This window comes from Ambystoma mexicanum, chromosome 1p (genome assembly GCF_040938575.1).
Source record: "Ambystoma mexicanum isolate Mex_15411 chromosome 1p, UKY_AmexF1_1, whole genome shotgun sequence".
Taxonomy (NCBI): Eukaryota; Metazoa; Chordata; class Amphibia; order Caudata; family Ambystomatidae; genus Ambystoma; species Ambystoma mexicanum.
The window spans coordinates 540,012,199-540,031,459 of record NC_090921.1 but is presented as its reverse complement, the minus strand read 5'-3'; the positions used below and the strand labels follow the sequence as shown (position 1 = coordinate 540,031,459).

The window sequence follows — 19,261 nt, the reverse complement described above, 5'->3', positions numbered from 1 at the left end:
CCTGTATCCACTGCCCTGGATAGCAAGTAGCATCATGTCCATCCCCCTTGTGAGAAGGGCATTGTGGAAACTGCTCCTAGGCCTGTATCCACTGTCCTGGATAGCAAGTAGCATCATGTCCATCCCCCTTGTGAGAAGGGCATTGTGGAAACTGCTCCTAGGCCTGTATCCACTGCCCTGGATAGCAAGTAGCATCATGTCCATCCCCCTTGTGAGAAGGGCATTGTGGAAACTGCTCCTAGGCCTGTATGCATTGCCCTGGACAGCCAGTAACAACATGTCCATCACCATTATGAGACGTGCATTGTGGAAAAGAAAGGAGAACACACACACACCACTAACTGTGCTTTTTTTTATTGTCCGTTATAATAAAATATTTTTACAGAGACCAAAAAAGTCAAAATAGTGCAAAACATCTCAACATCATGCATCCATGTTCAATTTGCAGGATTTTTTCAATTATTTTTTTTTACAGGGGAACCACTAGGTATGTGTGCGTGCGTGTGTGCGCGTATGTGTGTGCGTGTGCCGTCTATTAAGAAGTCATCTTTGATCACATACCAAACACAAGTTCTTTTGAGAGGAACTGTGGATGGAAATGGGGGTGTGGCGGGATTTTAGACATGGGAAGGGTATTTTAGGGGTGGGGTGGGTAGAGAGTAGGTAGGGGTCCTCTTGGCAGGGCATTATGCATTTGCAGTAGCTAACCCATGTAAACTCTGCCAGGGGGGACATGGGGAAGTAGAGGTTGTGGGAGTAGCTCAAAGAATGGGAGCATGGAAGAAATATTTCCACCTTAATGCCTGCTTAAATTATTTAAAATTGCAGCAGACAGTGGAAGGAAATGGGGTCTGAATTTGATCCTATAAAAAGCTTTGGTCCCACAGAGTGTTGATGTATTTCTCAGAAAGGAAATGTGCTAACATTTGATGTGGGTGTATAACATTATTTTCCCTCTACTCCGTGGTGCGGCTGTGCTTTGAGAGAGGGATAGGGGTTTGGGGGATTCATTTCTCTTCGGGTAGAGTTTTGTTGGTACTGGGGAGATTAGCCCTTGTTTCTGTTACTTAGGAAGGGAAGTTTGGATGACCACAAGATTATTCCCTCTTAAAGAAGGAACCATGTTGTTTGACATTCACAGCATTCAAGCCACAGCAGACAACAGGCTATCGCAAGCTGTCCTATGTACACTTCGGAAAGGGGTGACACGAGTTGGCGGAGGAGGGAGAAGGAGTTTCTCTGGTTTGGAGGTAAATAAGTCTTGGAAATAGCAAGGAACCATTCAGCGGCTTAACCCATCGCACATGGGAAAGCACTTCAGGGAATTAAAAAAATAAATATTAGCTGCACTGTGAGGAAGGACTTGCTTTCCTCAAGCACTTCAGTACATGTCATCAAAAACAATTGCCGCTTTCAGAGGCATGTCTCACAAACTACCCACCAAATTCTCCTGAAAACATCCTGAAACGTAATCTCATTAGTTTTGCAAGTGTATCTTACGCACTGCACAGGTGGTCCTCAATGATGGCACTGCTCTGGTGAAGAAAGATGCTCACTGAAGTATTGCAAGAGAGGGCCACAGGAGATGATGCCAGAGGTGACCAAACACGATGGATAAAATCTACCACCCTCACCACTGCAGAAAGTATAATATAATGCTGTTCTATTGGTTCTAGACTAGACACCGGTGGAAAGGATTCTCAAAAACAGTACAGTTAACTATAGCTTGAACAGTCCAGATAATGGGCCTCATTACCAGTCCGGTGGTAACTCTGCCTGATTTGTAATATTTTACTGGGGCCTTACTTTCCGGTGCCATCTGGAAATTACAGGTCCGGCGGCCTGGGAAGTCAGCGCCGGTAAAATGTCCATGCCTGGGACTCTATGGGAGTGGGGACTCAGAAGCGCTGGCATCGTTAACTTCCGTGAACGGTCTGCCTACCATGGCCGCTGTGCCCGGCAGGGTCAGACCTGTTGGGCACAGCGGCCACGGCAGGTAGACATGTAGATTACCGTTCCAGAAACAAGGGTGCCAGTGAGCTTACCACCACCCTTGATTCCAGATGAGCAAACTTGTAATGAGGCCCAATGTCTTTACTTTGGTAGGATGTACACAAATAGAACACATCCCCATACAAGGAATGTGTTCCCCTACATGGCATTATGCAATGTGTACTAAACCGCTGCAGAAGGTGTCCTTATACGCTGTGGTAGGAGATAGCCAAACACTGCCCAAACTTCAACCACAGGTGTAGAAGCACACTGTAATTGACCAGATGGCATTCTGCAGAATATCTGGTGTATGTTCGCCTAGTGTTCCTAACTTTATTTAAGCTCTTCCATGAGAGAACTGGCTGTATGCTTGATTAAAAACCAGCCCTGCTATGGCCACTTATGAGGCGAAGGCTGCGCCCACTAATACCCAGCCCTTATGTCAAGGCTGCAATGTGGCAATGGTGGCCTATGACGTCAGTGGGAGAGTAGTAGATGCTGCCATCTTTATTCCACAGACCTGAGCACTCTCAGTGCAGCCAGGCATGTTTGAGTTAAACTGCAGTTATTTGTGGGGTCTCTAGGGGGCAGTGATGCTTCACCACTATCTCACGTTATTTGCACTAGCGACTTTGATCGAACTAATGTCCTATTCCTTGACCCAGGATTAATGTGCAGGGCTGCAGGCAATAGGTATACAGCAGCATCACAGCTGTTTCATATATAGTAGCAGTAACTATATTCAAGTATCGTGAGGACGTGGTCGGTCTGAAAGCGTTTGGGACCCAAACCACTGAGAAGAGTTATTGGCTGGGGGGCATGATGATGGCACGAGACTCGTAAGGCGACAGGTTCAAGGAGGGTAGATGATCTCGTCTGAGGATTGGGTATTATGGCAGACGGGAAAACGTTTACATTAGGTTTTCCATGGAAGGGATGAGAGTCGGGGCTGGGGGGGGGGGGGGAGTCGAGACAAAAAGTACCTCTCAACCCCTGCTTTCTGGTTCATAAACACAGCCAATCGGCTCACGTGCCCCTTCACGGAATATAGGAACACCACAGCTATAAACAATATGTACATCGTTTTATATACACACACACACATACATACATTCACACACACATGCGTGCACAACAGAGCTCGAGGGAGGGTATCACTTTTAACATGACACAGTAAAATGCCTTGGCAGTCACCACTGCCTGCCAACTGGAAAAGCGACCTCCAGTCTTATTGCCACGCTGCCGATGAGCAGCTGGACAGTGACATAGACGCTCAATTTTATGTAAGAAAAATAAGATCTATAAATTCATGGTACATTACAAAATAATGTGGGCTCGCAAGTTCATCAATGACGCAAATGGTCCAAGGAAACAACTAAGGCTTCTCTTCTATCAGGGCAGCTTCTGACATGCTTGTGTTCTTTAGTTTCTGTGATGGCCTCACCCAAAGTAAGCAAGGACGCATCACAGTGAGGAAGGGGAGGGTGGCATGCACACTTCATTTGATCATATAGCTAGCTACAGCGACACACAAAGAAGGGCGTGGGGAAGGCCGCCCCGACCACGCCCCCTGCTGCTCTAACATTGCATTGTCTTGGCTGATCTGGTTGAGTTCACGTGGGACAGTACGGGCGCTCACCTCACGTGATCACTGGCTGAATGGAGGAGGTTGGCATGGGTGGCTCGAAATACTTTGATCATTCACAAGGTAGACTAAGCACACTGCACAAGCAGCATTCTCACAAGCATATCTGCACTTTCCAAGGCGTGTGGTGATTACAGTACAAATGCACATCAGGTTTTGGCTGACCCTTCCCCTGGACATTGGATGTGAAATTGAGGTGGAATGAGCTTGGGCGGGAATGAGCAAAGTGGTGGTGTGTTGGAGGGTCACTTATGTGATTTGGGAATAGCCTGAAGGCAATATGTTCGGTGTTGAATGGTTACTTCAGAATATTCAATAGCAGCTCTCCTGTATCCAACCAATCGTATATATTGTTGTGATGGCCTCTGCCTGATTTTTCTGATCCTTCGGTGGGTACAATTTGAGGGTTTACTGGTCCGACAAAAAGACTGAGGCACACTTTGTAGTGTCTGATCCAACACCTTCTTCCATAACTCCGTGACTGGCTCATACCGATCTCGGGGTGTCCAGTAAAGCATTTGGAGTTAATGTTGTTTTTGGGATTTGCTTTAAAAAAGTGCATTTTGGCTGCTTGCGCCATTGGTACTAAGTGCTGACATTGCATTCAAGGCTTTGCGAACAGCATAAATCAATGACTATCAACACATTTAAGGAGGGTGCGAGCAGAGATTCCCTGGGAAAAGGTAGGAAATACACTGGGGAGGGTAGGTTAGTGGAAGAAAGATGACCCACAAGTTGAATTTTTGTTCAGGTGAATTATCTTCCAGTTGACCTCTTCGGTGGGAATTTGAGTTTGTTCTACCTGGTGCTAGTGTCTGCGGAACATAGGGAGTTTGGGTCAGAGACCTTGCTTTACACGTCACTGTGCTTTCAAGGCTGTGGGTGAAAGTGGAAGAGAAGATTTAACTGGCCAAGCAGAGTTCATGTCCTTAATGATCCCCTCTGTGTTTCAGCCCTTTTTCATTTTAACACAGTCACTAGCAGGGACGTTCAGTCACCAAGAGGGCCTGATGGTTGGGTGGGGGCGGGGGGCCTTTCCACTCTACACACATTATTACAGGTCTTTTGTCACATTACACTCATGTAAGAGGGGAGAAAAAGATGGGAAGGCTAGGAAGTGGTACGACTGGCCAACACTTGCATCTTATGGAAGATCTGCAGTTGGCAGGTTTGCGTGGGCCAATAGGAAACACATATGATTTTCCAACCGTATTGAACCCCTGATTGGAGGGTAAGAAGGATTTCATTGATACTGACAATTCGCTACAAGTAGTGGTTAGTATAGGGTTTTTCATGTTTGCTGTTCGTACTCTTGTATGACTTGTGTCGTTGCAATCTGAAATAATGGGATTGAGTACCAATTGGAATAGGCATGGCCTCTCTGTGCATCACAAGGATAGCTCTTTATTCTTGACAATACGAACATCAAATGCCCATGCACTAACTCTCTTCTAATCGTCACTGGATACAGTCACACGATTGTAGAGATCCGTTTTAATTTACAAAGATTTGCTTGCCAAATGGAACGCCCTGGCAGAATGCCTGCTAGAGTTTGAGATGTTTGAGTCATGGAAAATACCATTTCTAAGAGTGACCTCAAATTCCCTGCAAGCACTTTGCTCGCCGGCATTTGCACAGGAGAACGTTACTGAGTGAGACTGGATGCCAGCTTTTTCTAGCACATCCATCACACCACAACGTTGGTGAGCATTTGCTGCACCTGCCTCCTTGTCTCTTGCCTTAACCTTTCCCTGGATGGTCTAGGTTATAGCCTCTGACCTTCCGAAGCATGTATCTGCATAGTGACCTGTGAGGTTCGCTCTTTCCAACGATGCGTCAGAATATACTACATTTGCACTGTATCCAGATCGAAGCCTAAACCTGGATGTCTTGTCTTTGATCCATGCTTGGATGTGTGAGGAACAGTTATGCCTAAACTCTGGGAAAACTGAAATACTGCTCTTTGGTGAGGCATCAACAACAGCCATACTGAAGATCTGTCTGAGCGACCTGATGCCGACAACCCCTACAGCATTGACAACCATTGAGAATCTAGGCTTAACATTCAACCAAGGGCTCAGCAGCAATAGGCATATCTACAACGTAAAGGTTCTTCGCAAAACCCAAGATATCATAAGATTACGGACTATTCAGATAGAGAAGCTAGCCTTATTTTTAAACTAAAGAAATACGATCACAAAACAGGAGGGCACAAAATCTTAGACTAGCACCCATATAGAACAGAATACAGTTTAAATTCCTTTGCACGATCAGATCATCAATTTTGAAGACCGATCCCAAGAACTCTGCAACCACCTGAACAAATACATGTCCAGAGCCCTGAGATCAAGCTCAGAGAAAAGAATGGACCAACCAAACCTTCCGACTATTTGGAGTTAGGAGTCCAGCAGTCAAAGGTATTTAGATGACCGCATGCCCCCAAAAACTGACACTAACACTACACCACCTGAAATTCAGGAAATTATTAGCAGTGCTCCTGTTCAAGAATGTCTTCCCAAATAGCTAACAGCAGTGTTCCAAAACCATCAACTGAGGCACCAGAAACGAGTACCTAATGACTTGTGAGCAACGACTCAAATGTTATGTTTTACCAAGTCTTGAATGTGTGTGCCATCTGGAACAGCATTGACAGCTGTCTTTATATTGTGCACACTCTGCCAGTTGAGTTAGTTCACTCATAACCGCCCCTTCCTCCTTTTCCCCTAAGTGCGTTGAAGTATTGTGTTTACCAGTAACGACCTAATAAATTAAATAAATGAAAAGCAGTAATACTGCATGGACCAATGCTATCCATTCCATCCCGGAGACCAAGACACATTCTTCTCCGTGACACTATTTCTACGGATCTTCAACTTAAGAGAGATCTCAGCAAGTATCAGAGTCAACACACTTGGTTCGAGGAGGAATATCACCCATATGATCAGACTTCAGTATTATCAAGGCATCCTTGTTTGACTGTTACAGAGATGTCAAGACTTTGAATGAATGTGTCAATATTCATGCCTCAATTGGTAACTCAAGTCTATTATGAAGCAGATGTTTGGTGCTTTAGCAAACATACATGCTCAGTATGCAAGAGCCGTTTGGTGGGCATACCCGCGCCATAGATAAAGTGCTTGCTCTTGTGACTGGCACTTTCTACAGCTTCATGGCCCAACACTATTCCTAATATGACCCAAAAGCAACACTGGGCCTTTCCATTGGATGGTGATGCAATTGGTGATGTCATGAGCCCCATTCTCAATGTTCAAGATTGTGTGATTGGCCTGGTCATGACAGCCCTGACTTTTGAAAACGTTGAAGTATTTTAGAGTTTGTGTTAAAGAAGAGGAAATCAAAGACCAGGTATTGTTTGGGCATCACCAGCAATGGGCTATGGAAGGCCCTCCCTCTTTATCACGCATCTGTATAATTTCAATGCCACAACCACAATCTCTTTTCTGTCTCTGTGTAGCAGAGGCCCTTATGAACAGAGTGACTGATGGCTTTATGGATAGGCCTCTGGTGGAAAAGCACAGGAAGGGCCATGACTGATGAATGGACGGGCCTCTGCTGTTCTGTACTGCTAGAGAGAAACTTGACTGCACATAAAACGGCCTGCGAAGGATAGGTCCAGAGAGGAACATTACTGGTATATGAATAGGCATCTTGAAAATAAAGCCAGAGTGTAACAAGGCCATGAAGGGCTAGACCTCTGGTATATGCATCCCAAGTGGAACATATCCGGTGCATGGACCGGTCTCTGAACATCTAAGAATAGAGCAATATGGCCAGGTTTTGGATTCACCTGCAAGAGAGGAACACTACTGCTGCATCGATTGGCCTTTGCCATGTAGATCCCACGAGTAACATGACTGGTGACTGTATCTTCTGCCAGGAGATGCAGGTGGACACGGATGCGTTCCTAGATCTCCACAGTGCCTATAGCTTTAAGGAGTTTGACTGACATGCCTATGGCATATACACATTGTACAGATGGAATAACATCCTATTTAATCTAAGTGGGTCACTTGCATGGATGACATTTAGAATCCCCAATCTCTGCCAAAATACCCACCTATCATCACCCTTGGGCTGTGCATGCCCTTGTGAAGCTTCGTGATGGTTTATTTGGCCTGCCCTGTCCACATTTATCTGTTGGTGTGGGCATCTTCACGATTATTGGCGATGTCCGCCTCTGTGAAGCCGCGTGAAGTTCTATTTGGCTTATCCTGGGCTACCCACATTTCTTCCTGCTGACACTAGCATCTTTGTGATTTCCAGTCCGGTTGTGGCTCTCTTGTGCTCCTACCAAAGCACAGCACTAGGCCTCCATTATAGTGCTAAGGACGTGCATGCCACGCTCTGACTGCAATGTCCTCAATGCTAAGCATGTGACATACATGTGCTTTCCGCATACTTTGATGAATGGTATTTGCTCTTCAGAATTCCCGCCACAGCGAAAGGGGTTGCACGCGAATGCAGGAGGTACGTCATACAGAATTTTTGCGTGTCAGAAGATTTTTGTCACGATACTGTGTCTTTCACACTGGGGACAGCATCAATTCTAGATGTGCAATGTAGCTGCTTTAAAAAAAAAACCCTCCCCACCCGCCTTGCCTCTTGTGCATTCTTGATATGGGGCCATGTGGATCAATCTGTGCATGGCTTTTCATGGCTGGGATTGGGCCGCCATCACATTGTAGAAAAGAAGGACAGGAGGAGAACACGATGGGGAAGGGTGGAGGGGTTTGGGTTGTACATTTAGCAATGTTCCTATGTTTAACTGCCTTCCTCAGCTGAGCGTGTGTCCGACTTAAGCTTCACAAACTCCTTGGCCACGTCGTCGTTGTTGCGCTGAGAGAGGATTCGCAGGATGGTGAGCCCCGTCTCGTCCATGTGGATGCGCCGGCCCAGCGGGAGCCAGCAGGCGCAGCTGCCTCTCTGCATAATGTCTCGCATCTGCATGACGGCGATGCCCACAGTTCGGTCCTCCCTCGCGAAGCAATAGTCCTTCACGCAGATCTGGAGCTCGTAGCACTCGGGGCCCGTCTCGCTGCTGAGTGTGCTGTGGGAGGGAAAAGGAGAGGTCAGAGATTGGCACTGCCGGAGGCATACGTGGCTATACTACACAATCCTGCACTAGTGCCACCCTGTTTCATTCGGCTTGGTAGAGGCCCCCAACCCAAATTGCCTGGCAATGATCCAACTTGTATCCTCATTGTAGGGGTGTTGCTAGGTCTGGAAAAGATCAGGGGCTAAGCTAATGTCGGGTCTGGCGGAATTCAGGGCTAGCTATAGCCTTTTGGTTGTAGTCTCTGACAGAGGCGTAGTCAGGGCTGTCTACCAAGTGGGGCCTGAAGCTAATGGTGTTGGGCACACTGCAGTGATATTAATATTTGTAAATGCCCACACAGCACTTCTGAGTGGGCATTTAATGGTTTTAGGTGGGCCTTGCCTGCTCAGGCCCTCCCCTCGCTATGCCTCTGGTCCCTGAGCTTCTATCCGAGGCTACAACCAAAAGACCCGGGGCTATAGCCTACTCAGCCCCCCCTAGCAACGCCTCTGCTCATGGTATTAGCCCTGTGGGACATCCACCGCCCCTGCTGTAGATGAGGAGTTATCCAATATGTCAAGTATCTTATTTTTGTAAAAGACAGAAAATAAAGTTGATTTAGTATTAGTACAAAAGTAGAGGTAGAGTTTAGTGCAACTGAAATGTATACAAGAGCATTTTGCAACATAGATTGCAGGCACGGTTTTCTCAATTCATTCAGGTTCTTTGTACAACACGACTTGTCACATAGCAGCCACGCCAAAACAATTGTCCACCAGTGTGACATTGTCAACATGGAAGTTCGAGTCACGTGATTGGTCTGGAGTGTGAAGGTGAATGGCCAGTGTAGATCTCTCTGATTGGTGGGTTCAGTCCATTCCACTGTTGTGGGTAGTGCGGATATTCTCTGGTGGAAGAAAGAGATTCTGATGGATACTGGTAATGCCCAGCCAAGGAGGCGTAACCCATTCCCCCTTTTAATGTCTAGCATGAATGGATAGGGTCCACAGATGGACAAGCCAGATGAAGCTAAAAATGCTCACAATCCAGGGCGGAAATCGACCTGCGGCAACCATGATAATCGGACATCACTGTACCTTTTTGGACAGTTAATCAGTAAATGACAAAGACCGTGGACTAAAATGCAAAACATTTGTCTCCATGTCTGCGTTCCTTACCAGTGACTCTTCAAAATGGGCTTGCCAGGAAAAATGAGAAAAGCATATTCTCAAGTCCTCAATGGCATGGGAGTACTTTTAATTGCCTTTGTAATTCGAGTTTTTCATTAGTAGTGAAATTGGGAAATGTTGCAATGTTTTGACCAACTACAATCCGATGTCCTTCTTCAGGAGGAATCACTCCCTTCTATTGTCCCAGTCATAATCAAGTGATTTCCTGACAGCATACTTTTAAATTAAATGTGTGATCAGAACTTTGCTATCATATTTGTTTGCTAGATGACAGATACAGTGAAGTTAATAAAGCAATGGGAATAAGGTACCTGGAAATCCTATGCACTTCAATGTGGTGGGGGTTCACCCCCTACTCCTTGTTTAGTGGAGAAGATAATACATTGTGCTTCGTGGCAATAGATGGATTGCAAAGAGGGGGATACACTGGAGCAAGCCCTGCTGGCTCCAGTGTATATAGGACTTTACTAACGTTTAATTGAGCATTGTACATGTACATAATATTTCAACATATTTAAAATAACCAATAATGGACAAGAACCCCCGTGCCTCATTTATTCCCATTGCCAATTGCGAAGATATTTACTGCAATGTACACATTGACATTGAATTGCCCTTACCCACACTTTGGTCTAAGCTGTTGATTGTACAGCCATTAAAGGGTCAATCTGATGCCCTCTCTTGACTGGTATGGCCTTTCCTTTCCTTCCCCCTTGCTCAGAACTAGGGCTTCCATTTGGTCTATGGCTTCCCACGGACTAAACTCTGAAGATTGGGAACTTGCAGCCTGTCAATGTGTGAAAAGGGATCCCCAAATATTCTGCATCGGCTGCACAGTATCAGAATGCGTATCAAAGCATCTGGTTGTGCGGATACTTTCATCGCACCCTCTGCATGCAACATATCTAGGTTTTCAAGACTGTGTGTGAACTCTAGCGTTACATTCTGTGTCTAGCCCCTTCCTCCAGAGAGCTTTTTTTTTTTAAAGTATAGGTAAATACCACCATTGTTTGAAGCGGAATTTAGTGGTGCTTCTTATCTCCAAGTACCCGTCAAATACCCGTAAAATAATTAAGTTGGCATGGAGCATTACCCTTCTATCCATATCACCCAGGGATTTAAATGTCCCCTCAATCCCAGTGGTATAATTGTTTTGAAGAGCAATATATAACTAGCTTGGAAATGGTATGGGATATCCGCGCGTATGTGCTTTGATAAGTGTGCAAGTGTGGAGTGGTATTACAGCGCTTAATGCTGGGAGAAGGCTTCTAAGGCCACAGGGGAGTCATGGAAAAGCCTGATTAAATTCAGAAGGCCGCGCTTTGACACATCCGCGACACATGCACTACCCAGTCAGAGATTTTGCTACTAAGCGCACATCATGGACATGAGAAAAGATGAAGCATATCTTTCACTCACAACTGGAAGTTCTCGTTGTATTTGGGAGCCCAGCTGTTGTTCTTGGATTTCGTGGCAAATTTCCTCTTCTTATCACTGAGGTGAGGACCAATCATATTGACCTCGATGAAAGGACGGAAGATTCCAGAGGTTTGCCATTTCAGGTCATTAGCAGCAACAACTGGAAGAGAGTGGCGAAAGGATCAAGATCTCTCGGGGTGGAGTGCCAATGTACACCATTTATGTTGGGTGAGAGGAAGTGACATCATAGGAAGTGAAATTACTTGACATTTTATCTTAATAAAACTGCGTTACTAATTTATTTAAACCGTCTTTATCCTTAGAAAACTCGGGAGTATAGAACAGTAAAAGATCCCTGCCACCCAAACACAGCCGTTAAATGGAAAAACAAGCCATAGACATAGCAACTTCTTAAAGGTCAGTTTGGTTTCATTACAAATGTTCACTGATCAGTCTGCAGCGTTTGCAAGTAGAAGCAGAGCGGTAGCTTTGTCTACCCCATGATAACCCCGGCCCTGGCCGTAGACCAATCAATGAATAAACATATACAACATTCATAATAAGGCTTAAACAGGTGAAGCTGTCCATCCTTCAGTTTTGTTTTCGCCCATGGTTCTAAATAGCCGGTAATACTGAGGTAAAGTCAGTGAATGTCAAGCACACCTGACACGTTGCTGGCCCTTCCTTACGGCAACCCTAGCAATAATTCAGAGGTTAATACCCTGTACGGTACGGAATCTCCAACATGAAGCCATTATAATATTATTTATTATATAGCATTTCATGACGGATTAGTCCTGCTTCTAAGTCCTGAAATATCGGTTTTGTTTCTCAATTTAATGGTACTGAGTACTTTCATCTCTGATGGATGAATGAAGGGCTGAGCCAGTCAGCACCATAGATCTGAACTTGCCCTGCACAGGTCGGCCCTTGTCAGAGCTAAGCGATCAGGACACTATTGAGCCACACTCCTTCAAAAACTGACCTACAAACTGTGCACAAAATGTTTTATTTATTTACTTATAAGGCGCTGATGGCCCGCAGACATCCGATCGGCAAAACAAAAAATATACTTACAACATGTTACACCAAACATAACATGCAAAGTTACAATAAAGCACCTTATCACAATGGAAGTAACGAAACACGATTAATAAAAAACAGCATTCTCATCGAGAAAAACCTGATTTCAAGTTAGTCAACTATACGTTTTCAATTTGATGAACCTCTGGGCAAATAGTAACAATCACTCAGGTAGCTAGGTAAATTGCTGGACTCACATCCAACCAGGACACAGTCCCTGTTTTCCTGGGTACACCACTCATCGATTTCCAGTCTCTGCAAACATTTCAAATCTATATGCCTAACAACCCAGTTAGTTGACAGCGCCAGGCCAAAACCTTATTCCTTAACGCTTCTCTGGGTTCTTTCCCAATTGGTTTTTCTATATTTGTAATAATGATGTTCTTTTTGTCCATGACATTTCTGATGATCTTATCTCCAGGCCGTGGCATAAGGGACTTCCTAACCCAAACGTTTTTTGGAATGGGTATTTTTTTACCTTTCCCAGGGTGACCCACAATACCGATGTTCGACTTAGGTTTCCCGGGGGCCAAAAATGGAGGTGGGTGTGGATAGCGCGCCCTAACCTCTTCTCCGCAAGATGGAACAGTAGGTCCTGCTGTGGATCAAAGGCCAGTGATGGGAGCCAGGTCATCAAATGTTAGCAATGTGGAAGATCAAGCTCGATCCACCTCCCTTGATAAAGGAACTAGCCAAGCCGGAGTATCAAGAGGAGCCAGATACTGATAGATCAATCGGGAGGTTATGGGGTCAGTTTGACAAGATACATCCACCTTCACAGTGAGATAGTTGGCCACACAATTGCCTAAGGAATCCATCCAATTACTGAAGTCATTGAAATTTGGACACAAGTTCAGTTGGTTAATGATGTTAGCCTTTACCATGATCCATTGATATGGGGTAATCTGCTCTTGGGGATTAACCACCGAAGTGTCCGCAGCAATCAACACAGAATTAGTTTGGGATTGAAGATCATTCTTAGGCTTTACTAAATCTATGGTGAGGGTTGTGGACTAGGGCGACAAAAAGGATTTCCCATCGTTGGCTGAAGCAATTCCAGTAACAGTGGCCTCTTCACTAGTCGGGGTTACGAGTTGGCAATCTTCTTTGCCAACCTGTTCACTTTTCCCAAGGTCCCCAATGTTGTTGAGATTAAACAATGGTGGCAAGTCCGTCCTTTCAGAATGAATCCTTTGCCTTCTACGTATGCTAAGGGCCCGCACCTCAGATAGTCGATCTCTTTTGAAAGGTAGCGGGGGGGCATAGGAGTAGTGACTGGGGGCTCAATATTCAGAATATCCTACTCAGTGTCCGGGCCTCCAACACAAGATGTCCTTGCATGAGTGTTGGGGGGGACCATAGGAGTGGAGTGGGTAGGCTTCATAAACCTGCCCATGCTCCCGGCTGGGGAAGTGACTGGGGAAACGGGAAGGATAGCGGACACCTCCTTTGTCATGACTTGCCTGGGAGAGGTCAGGCAGATTGCATCAGAGGTTAGGGTCAATAGAGCTACAGGCTTTTTGTCCTTAAGCCCTTTGCACAACCCTTTTTCCCTTTTTTCATCCTGGGTTGCAGGATCTCTAATAAGGGACATAAGTACACTAATAAGTGCACTTTTAGCAATAAATCTGCTCGCTTACAGGTGGGTGAAACGATAAAGTGCCAATGTAGAGGGGATTTAAACAAAACTCACTGTTCTCAAAAGCTCACCAGTCAACACGGGAACACCTTTAAAAGCCAGTGCTCCATGTACAAACCAGTTTACATTCTCAGAGTTGAGGTGCATGCAGGAGTCGGACTGCTTAACCTCCACGCGGTCTGCTTCACCACCAGCCAGCGCAGCAACCATCTGCATTCCCTTTTGAAGGAACGCTGAGCTTGCTTGACAAGTTTAGAGGAAGGGACCTAGTGGTGGGTGGGGTTAAGAGCATCACGAGCATCAAGCCGTGCTGCACCTAGAGTGTCAGTCGCTTCCGATGCTAAAAGCACTACATTTAACCTTCTCCCTGACAGATTCAGGTGTAAGAACATGCAATGCAGATGTTTCATATATAAACCATGGTATTGGGAGTTCTTGAAGAGTTTGCCCAGCTTGTGTGAATTTTGTTTTGATTCGATCATGCAACTCCAGGGGACTGTTTAGTGTGTACATAGAAGGATGTGTTACGTATTCCCTAGATTTTGCTTATTTCTGAAATTTGAATAGGTCTTGTCTTGTTTATCCACAGAATAGTGCAGCTTGGTAAGGTTTTCAGGATCACTATTAGCACCTGGGATGGGCATCAAAGCCAATCGGGTTGCTCGGATCACAGGCTGAATCTCATGATCCAAGCCCGCATTATGAGCAAGCTGAGAGCTGCTTTCAGCCGCCCCACGATCTTCCCCTCCACCAGCCTTTCTCTCTGGTTGCTGCATTGACCTCACCTACCCTGCTCACCCCCGTTCCCACTCACTTGGTTTATATTTTGGTACCGCCGCCCCTGGCTTCCGGGCCACCATGTAAATGGAAGAGGGGCTCTGCATGGAGCTCAGTCTTCCATTTCCATGGTGGCCACCTTGGGTGAGTATTTGTTTGAGAGAGCAGATTGTGGTGAGTGTGCAACCTTTTTTGTCAAAGAAATACATTGCTATCAGCTCCCTGGTTTAAAAAACCTGGGTTGTGGACGGCCACAAGGGGGCGCACGGATAGTGGACACAAGATAGAACTCCTCTGCTTTGCAGACCCCTCAAAGTGGCAAATGTGCCCCCACTTGCTCCCAAATTGAGGACATTCTAGCACCCAACAGAACAGCTACCCGGTGGAGTGCACGTCCAGAGAAAATCCGAACTAAATTGGAGAAGAGTTCACGGAGATACACTGTGAAGACAGACAGGCATCTGAAAGTGAAAGTACGGCACGGAACGAGGCCTGGCCACCTCCCGAAAGAGACTCCCGAAATCTGAGGCGCTCGGGGTGACCAACGGACAAAGACTTGCAGGTGCGAGTGGTCGAGTCTTAACCCCGGGACAGTAGTGACCCACATCCAGCAGCAAAAGTGAATCCGGTGCCGACATACGTGGTACCCCAGGGCGACCAAGACCCCTCCACACAACATGGGACCCTTGCACAGTGGCGCGAACACCACGCATCGAGCTCCAACGCATTAAAAAGGTAGGCACAAACACCATATAAGCCACCAAGGCACGTTGGCAGCTGCACATGCCGCGGGAGGGGAGAGGAGCCAGCTGCTACCTCTTCTAGACAGTATTGCAGCGCCCGCACACAGGACGCTGCACAGTGCTTGCATCATCCACTGTCAAAGAGCGGGAAGATCCGTACATACCGCTCTGCAGGCCCGCCGAACACCGCGGCCACGCTCAAAGGAAAGAAAGAGCACTGCATTGCACAGGAGAAGACTCCCATAGAGGGCCAGCAAAAACCCACACAGGCCACGACCAGGCCTAACCTGGCAAGCATTGAGCACCGGAACAGAGTTCGCAAGACTACAAGCGATGGTCACACAGGACTCCCATGAGATGCACTAAGGTGGCAGAGGCCCCACATAACTAAGCACACTACTGCTGAAACAGAGATCTGGGATACAAACGGCCAGACAACGAAAATGACCCCCGAAGGAAGATGTATTGAAGTAGAGTTATCTGGACAGATAACAAGAGGTGTGGGGCCCCTCTTTAGGGGCGTGTGCCCGCCTCACTAACCTGGAGAGCTTGCCACGAAGGAGATCAAACGTCAGCCCCAAATAACAATAGATCTAGTTCTTACACCCTTGAAAACATCAAGGCGTAACCAAGTCACGAACCACAGATCCCCCAACTACTCCAAGTCACAAAGGTCTCGTGAGATAATAACCCTGTGGTAAGAAAGGTAGAACCTGCTGAACAAACAAGAAGGCCAAGTGATCCCCAGTAACGCACGAAGAAGGTGTTGCAGGTGAGTGGCCGCCGATCCGGGGTGTGAGCCCGCCTACTATGAACATATAGAACCGGACACAGCACCCTCACGGCGATCAGCTAAGTCACCACCGGTACAAACATAGCCCACCGGTTCTTGTAGGGGCAATCACAAGCACCAGGAAATCACATGCACACTGAATCCCGCAACAATAACCCCTCCTGGTAGCAACGCTTGACCTCCTCTAGTGACGTTTTATGCTGCAATTCCAAATGTAGTGCACGGGAGAAACCCCCAGAGGCGGAAACGCCTACAAGTACCTAATGACAGAAATACTGGTCTATGGAACACAGAAACAGGTTAGCGGAATTTGCATACACTGGGAGAATAGATAACAGTGACCTCGACGAAAACACAGCAATGGCATCAAGAATTCAAGAAAAAGAGGGAGAGATGGAGAGAGACCTCAAAAACGCAATTCATCAGATTCTAAAACACCTCTTTGATGATGACTCAATTGCATCACAAAGATTGAAAGACTCCACAGATCCGGGGCACCGGCTGGAGGCCCAAGATCTGTGTTAGTACGCTTTCACAATTACCCCGACAGGCTCAAAATCCTTGAGAAGGCCAAAACCAAAGGGTCAGTGATTCTAGGCACAAAGCGCATCAACATATTCCAAGATCTGTCATCCCTCACCCTCGCCAAGCGACGACTGTGCCTCCCACTGACCAAATGGCTAATAAATAAGGGAATACGATACAGATGGGGTTACCCATTCTCAATCACATTCGAATTAGAGGGACAGAGACACAAGCTCGTAACTGAAGTGGAAATCACCAACACCATACAGGTGCTACTTGGAGGCAAAGAACGCAACCCAGGCAATCAATCAGAAACTGAAAGAGACACGGACTGGCGAGTGAAAGGACCAAACAGAAGGATACCTGGATCAAGAAGGTTTATGAAACTCAACGTTTTATGAAGATATGATGAATCGAAGATATGTCCAAGCAAGGAGACACGCGCACAGATGAACTCACCAGGTAGTCACCGGTGGTGAGCAGAGAACAGCCTCACACACATCATAAAGACACTAGTTGTCAAACGATCTCTCAAGGAGACTATGAAGTCAGAGGTAACCTGGGAAAGTTGTATAATGTTAAAAATGTTTGATCTGTTATAGTTAAGTGATAAATATCTGATATGGGACTACAGGGGTCACCCGACATATTGGTGTAATGTGCAGGGGTCTGGAACAGAAACCTCGCTGGTGGACAGGACTCGACTAGTGAAGACAACTGGGAGAGACTGGGCGCCCCACCAGGAAGGAAACATGGGAGGGGGGAGAGGGAGGTAGGGGGCAGATGGGGAGAAGAGGACTTTAAGAACAACCTTACGAATAAAAAAGCTCAAGTAATGACTCATATCAGGAACGAGAACACTGTACTATGAGAACCTATCTGGCGCATGATGGGGAGTGAAAATCGTAAATTCCAAAAATTGCGTCATTAGCAGGGACACATAGAGAAGGCAAACTTCGAATATGCACATTAAACGTTGAGGGCTTAAATTCACTCACAAAAAGATCACTACTTGCCAGAGAATTCAAAAGATCAGGAATTCACATCCTATTCCTACAAGAAACCAGATCCCAAAAAGCCGAAGAACGTAGGATACCTAGTGGTCTGATTGGAGGCACATACTGGAGCTCCGGGATCCTCAAGAGGGCGGGGGTGGGCATCCTGTTAAGGAAAGGGATACGCATGGAGATAACGAAAACATGGGAGAACACTGAAGGGTGAGCCTTGCTGATTTCAGGACAAATTCAAAATACAAAGATCACTTTTGCTACAATCTATGCACCGAATCAAGGTCAGAAGAGATTCTTGCAAAGGATCACAGAGAAAATAACTGGGGAGCCACAGGAACACCTTATACTCGGAGGAGACTTTAATAATTGGATGCACATAACCCTGGATAGATAGACCAGAGAAGAAACCAACCAGGAAACTCTGGGCCAATGGGGAACAGAACTTAACACGGCCATGGAGCTATATGAGTTGAGAGATAGTTGGATATATCTCCATCCGCACGAAAGGGGCTTTACCTTTTACTCCGCCCCACACTGCACACTCACAAGAATTGATTTTCTATACATCACAAGAGAGATGTTAGCCGTGTTAGGAGATTCTCATATCAACCCGATTCCGTGGTCAGACCATGACATGGTATCAATCGACATCATCTGGGAAGGTCTGCACCCCAGAAACTCGAAATGGAGGTGCAACTACTCCTTATGGAAGGACCAGATTTTCAGGGAGGAAATGGAAAACGAAATCAAACCATTATTTGTCAACGACACCGGGGAGGTGAAAAAGGGAACCGTATGGGATGCAGCCAAGGCCACTTGGAGAGGTATTCTTATCAGTGAAGGCGCCCGGAAAAAAAAGAGAACGTGCACTCATAGAAAAAGGGTTAAAAGGCAAAATAGAAGCAGCCGAGAGGCTTGCACAGTCCTCTCCCAGAGACAGACAGAAACACCTCACGGAAGATAGAGACTTAAGAGAAGAACTGAACTTACTAGAAGAGGGAAAGATAGACTGAAAATTGCAGTTTCTAAAACAGACATTCTATGAAAAAGGGGACAAGGCTGATGCCCTCCTAGCGGCACAGCTATGTAAACAATGAGCTGAAAGATGGGTCAAAGAATTAGAGAGACCAGACAATAATAACACAGATGGGGTAGAGGAGATTCAGGAAGCATTTGCCTCCTACTATTAAATCTTATACAGCAAGGAAGGGGTGGGTACCAGCAGGTGCCATTGAAGAACACCTTGCAGAATCGCACCTCCTCTCACTTTCGAAAACAGAGACCGAGGTCCTTGAAGCCCTGGTCACGGGAGATAAAATAAAAGTAGCCATCGGATGCCTCAAGCTGGGGAAAGCACCCAGCGAAGATGGTTTCACTCCAAGATTCTTT

The 19,261-nt window shown here is 46.2% G+C and overlaps 1 protein-coding gene across 7 annotated transcripts in view; it reads right to left on the bottom strand.

Moving 5' to 3' along the window:
* Positions 1–338: 338 nt before the first annotated feature.
* The window catches only part of UNC13A (unc-13 homolog A), a 541,202-nt gene continuing 522,279 nt past the window's right edge, over positions 339–19,261 (bottom strand). For all 7 annotated transcript variants that reach the window (XM_069649468.1, XM_069649472.1, XM_069649467.1 and 4 more), the window contains 2 exons: positions 11,303–11,462; positions 339–8,705 (listed from right to left, as the gene is read on the bottom strand). In XM_069649468.1, coding sequence (XP_069505569.1) covers positions 8,420–8,705; positions 11,303–11,462 — 446 coding nt within the window. In that variant the 3' untranslated portion in view covers positions 339–8,419. The remainder of the gene's footprint in view (positions 8,706–11,302; positions 11,463–19,261) is intronic.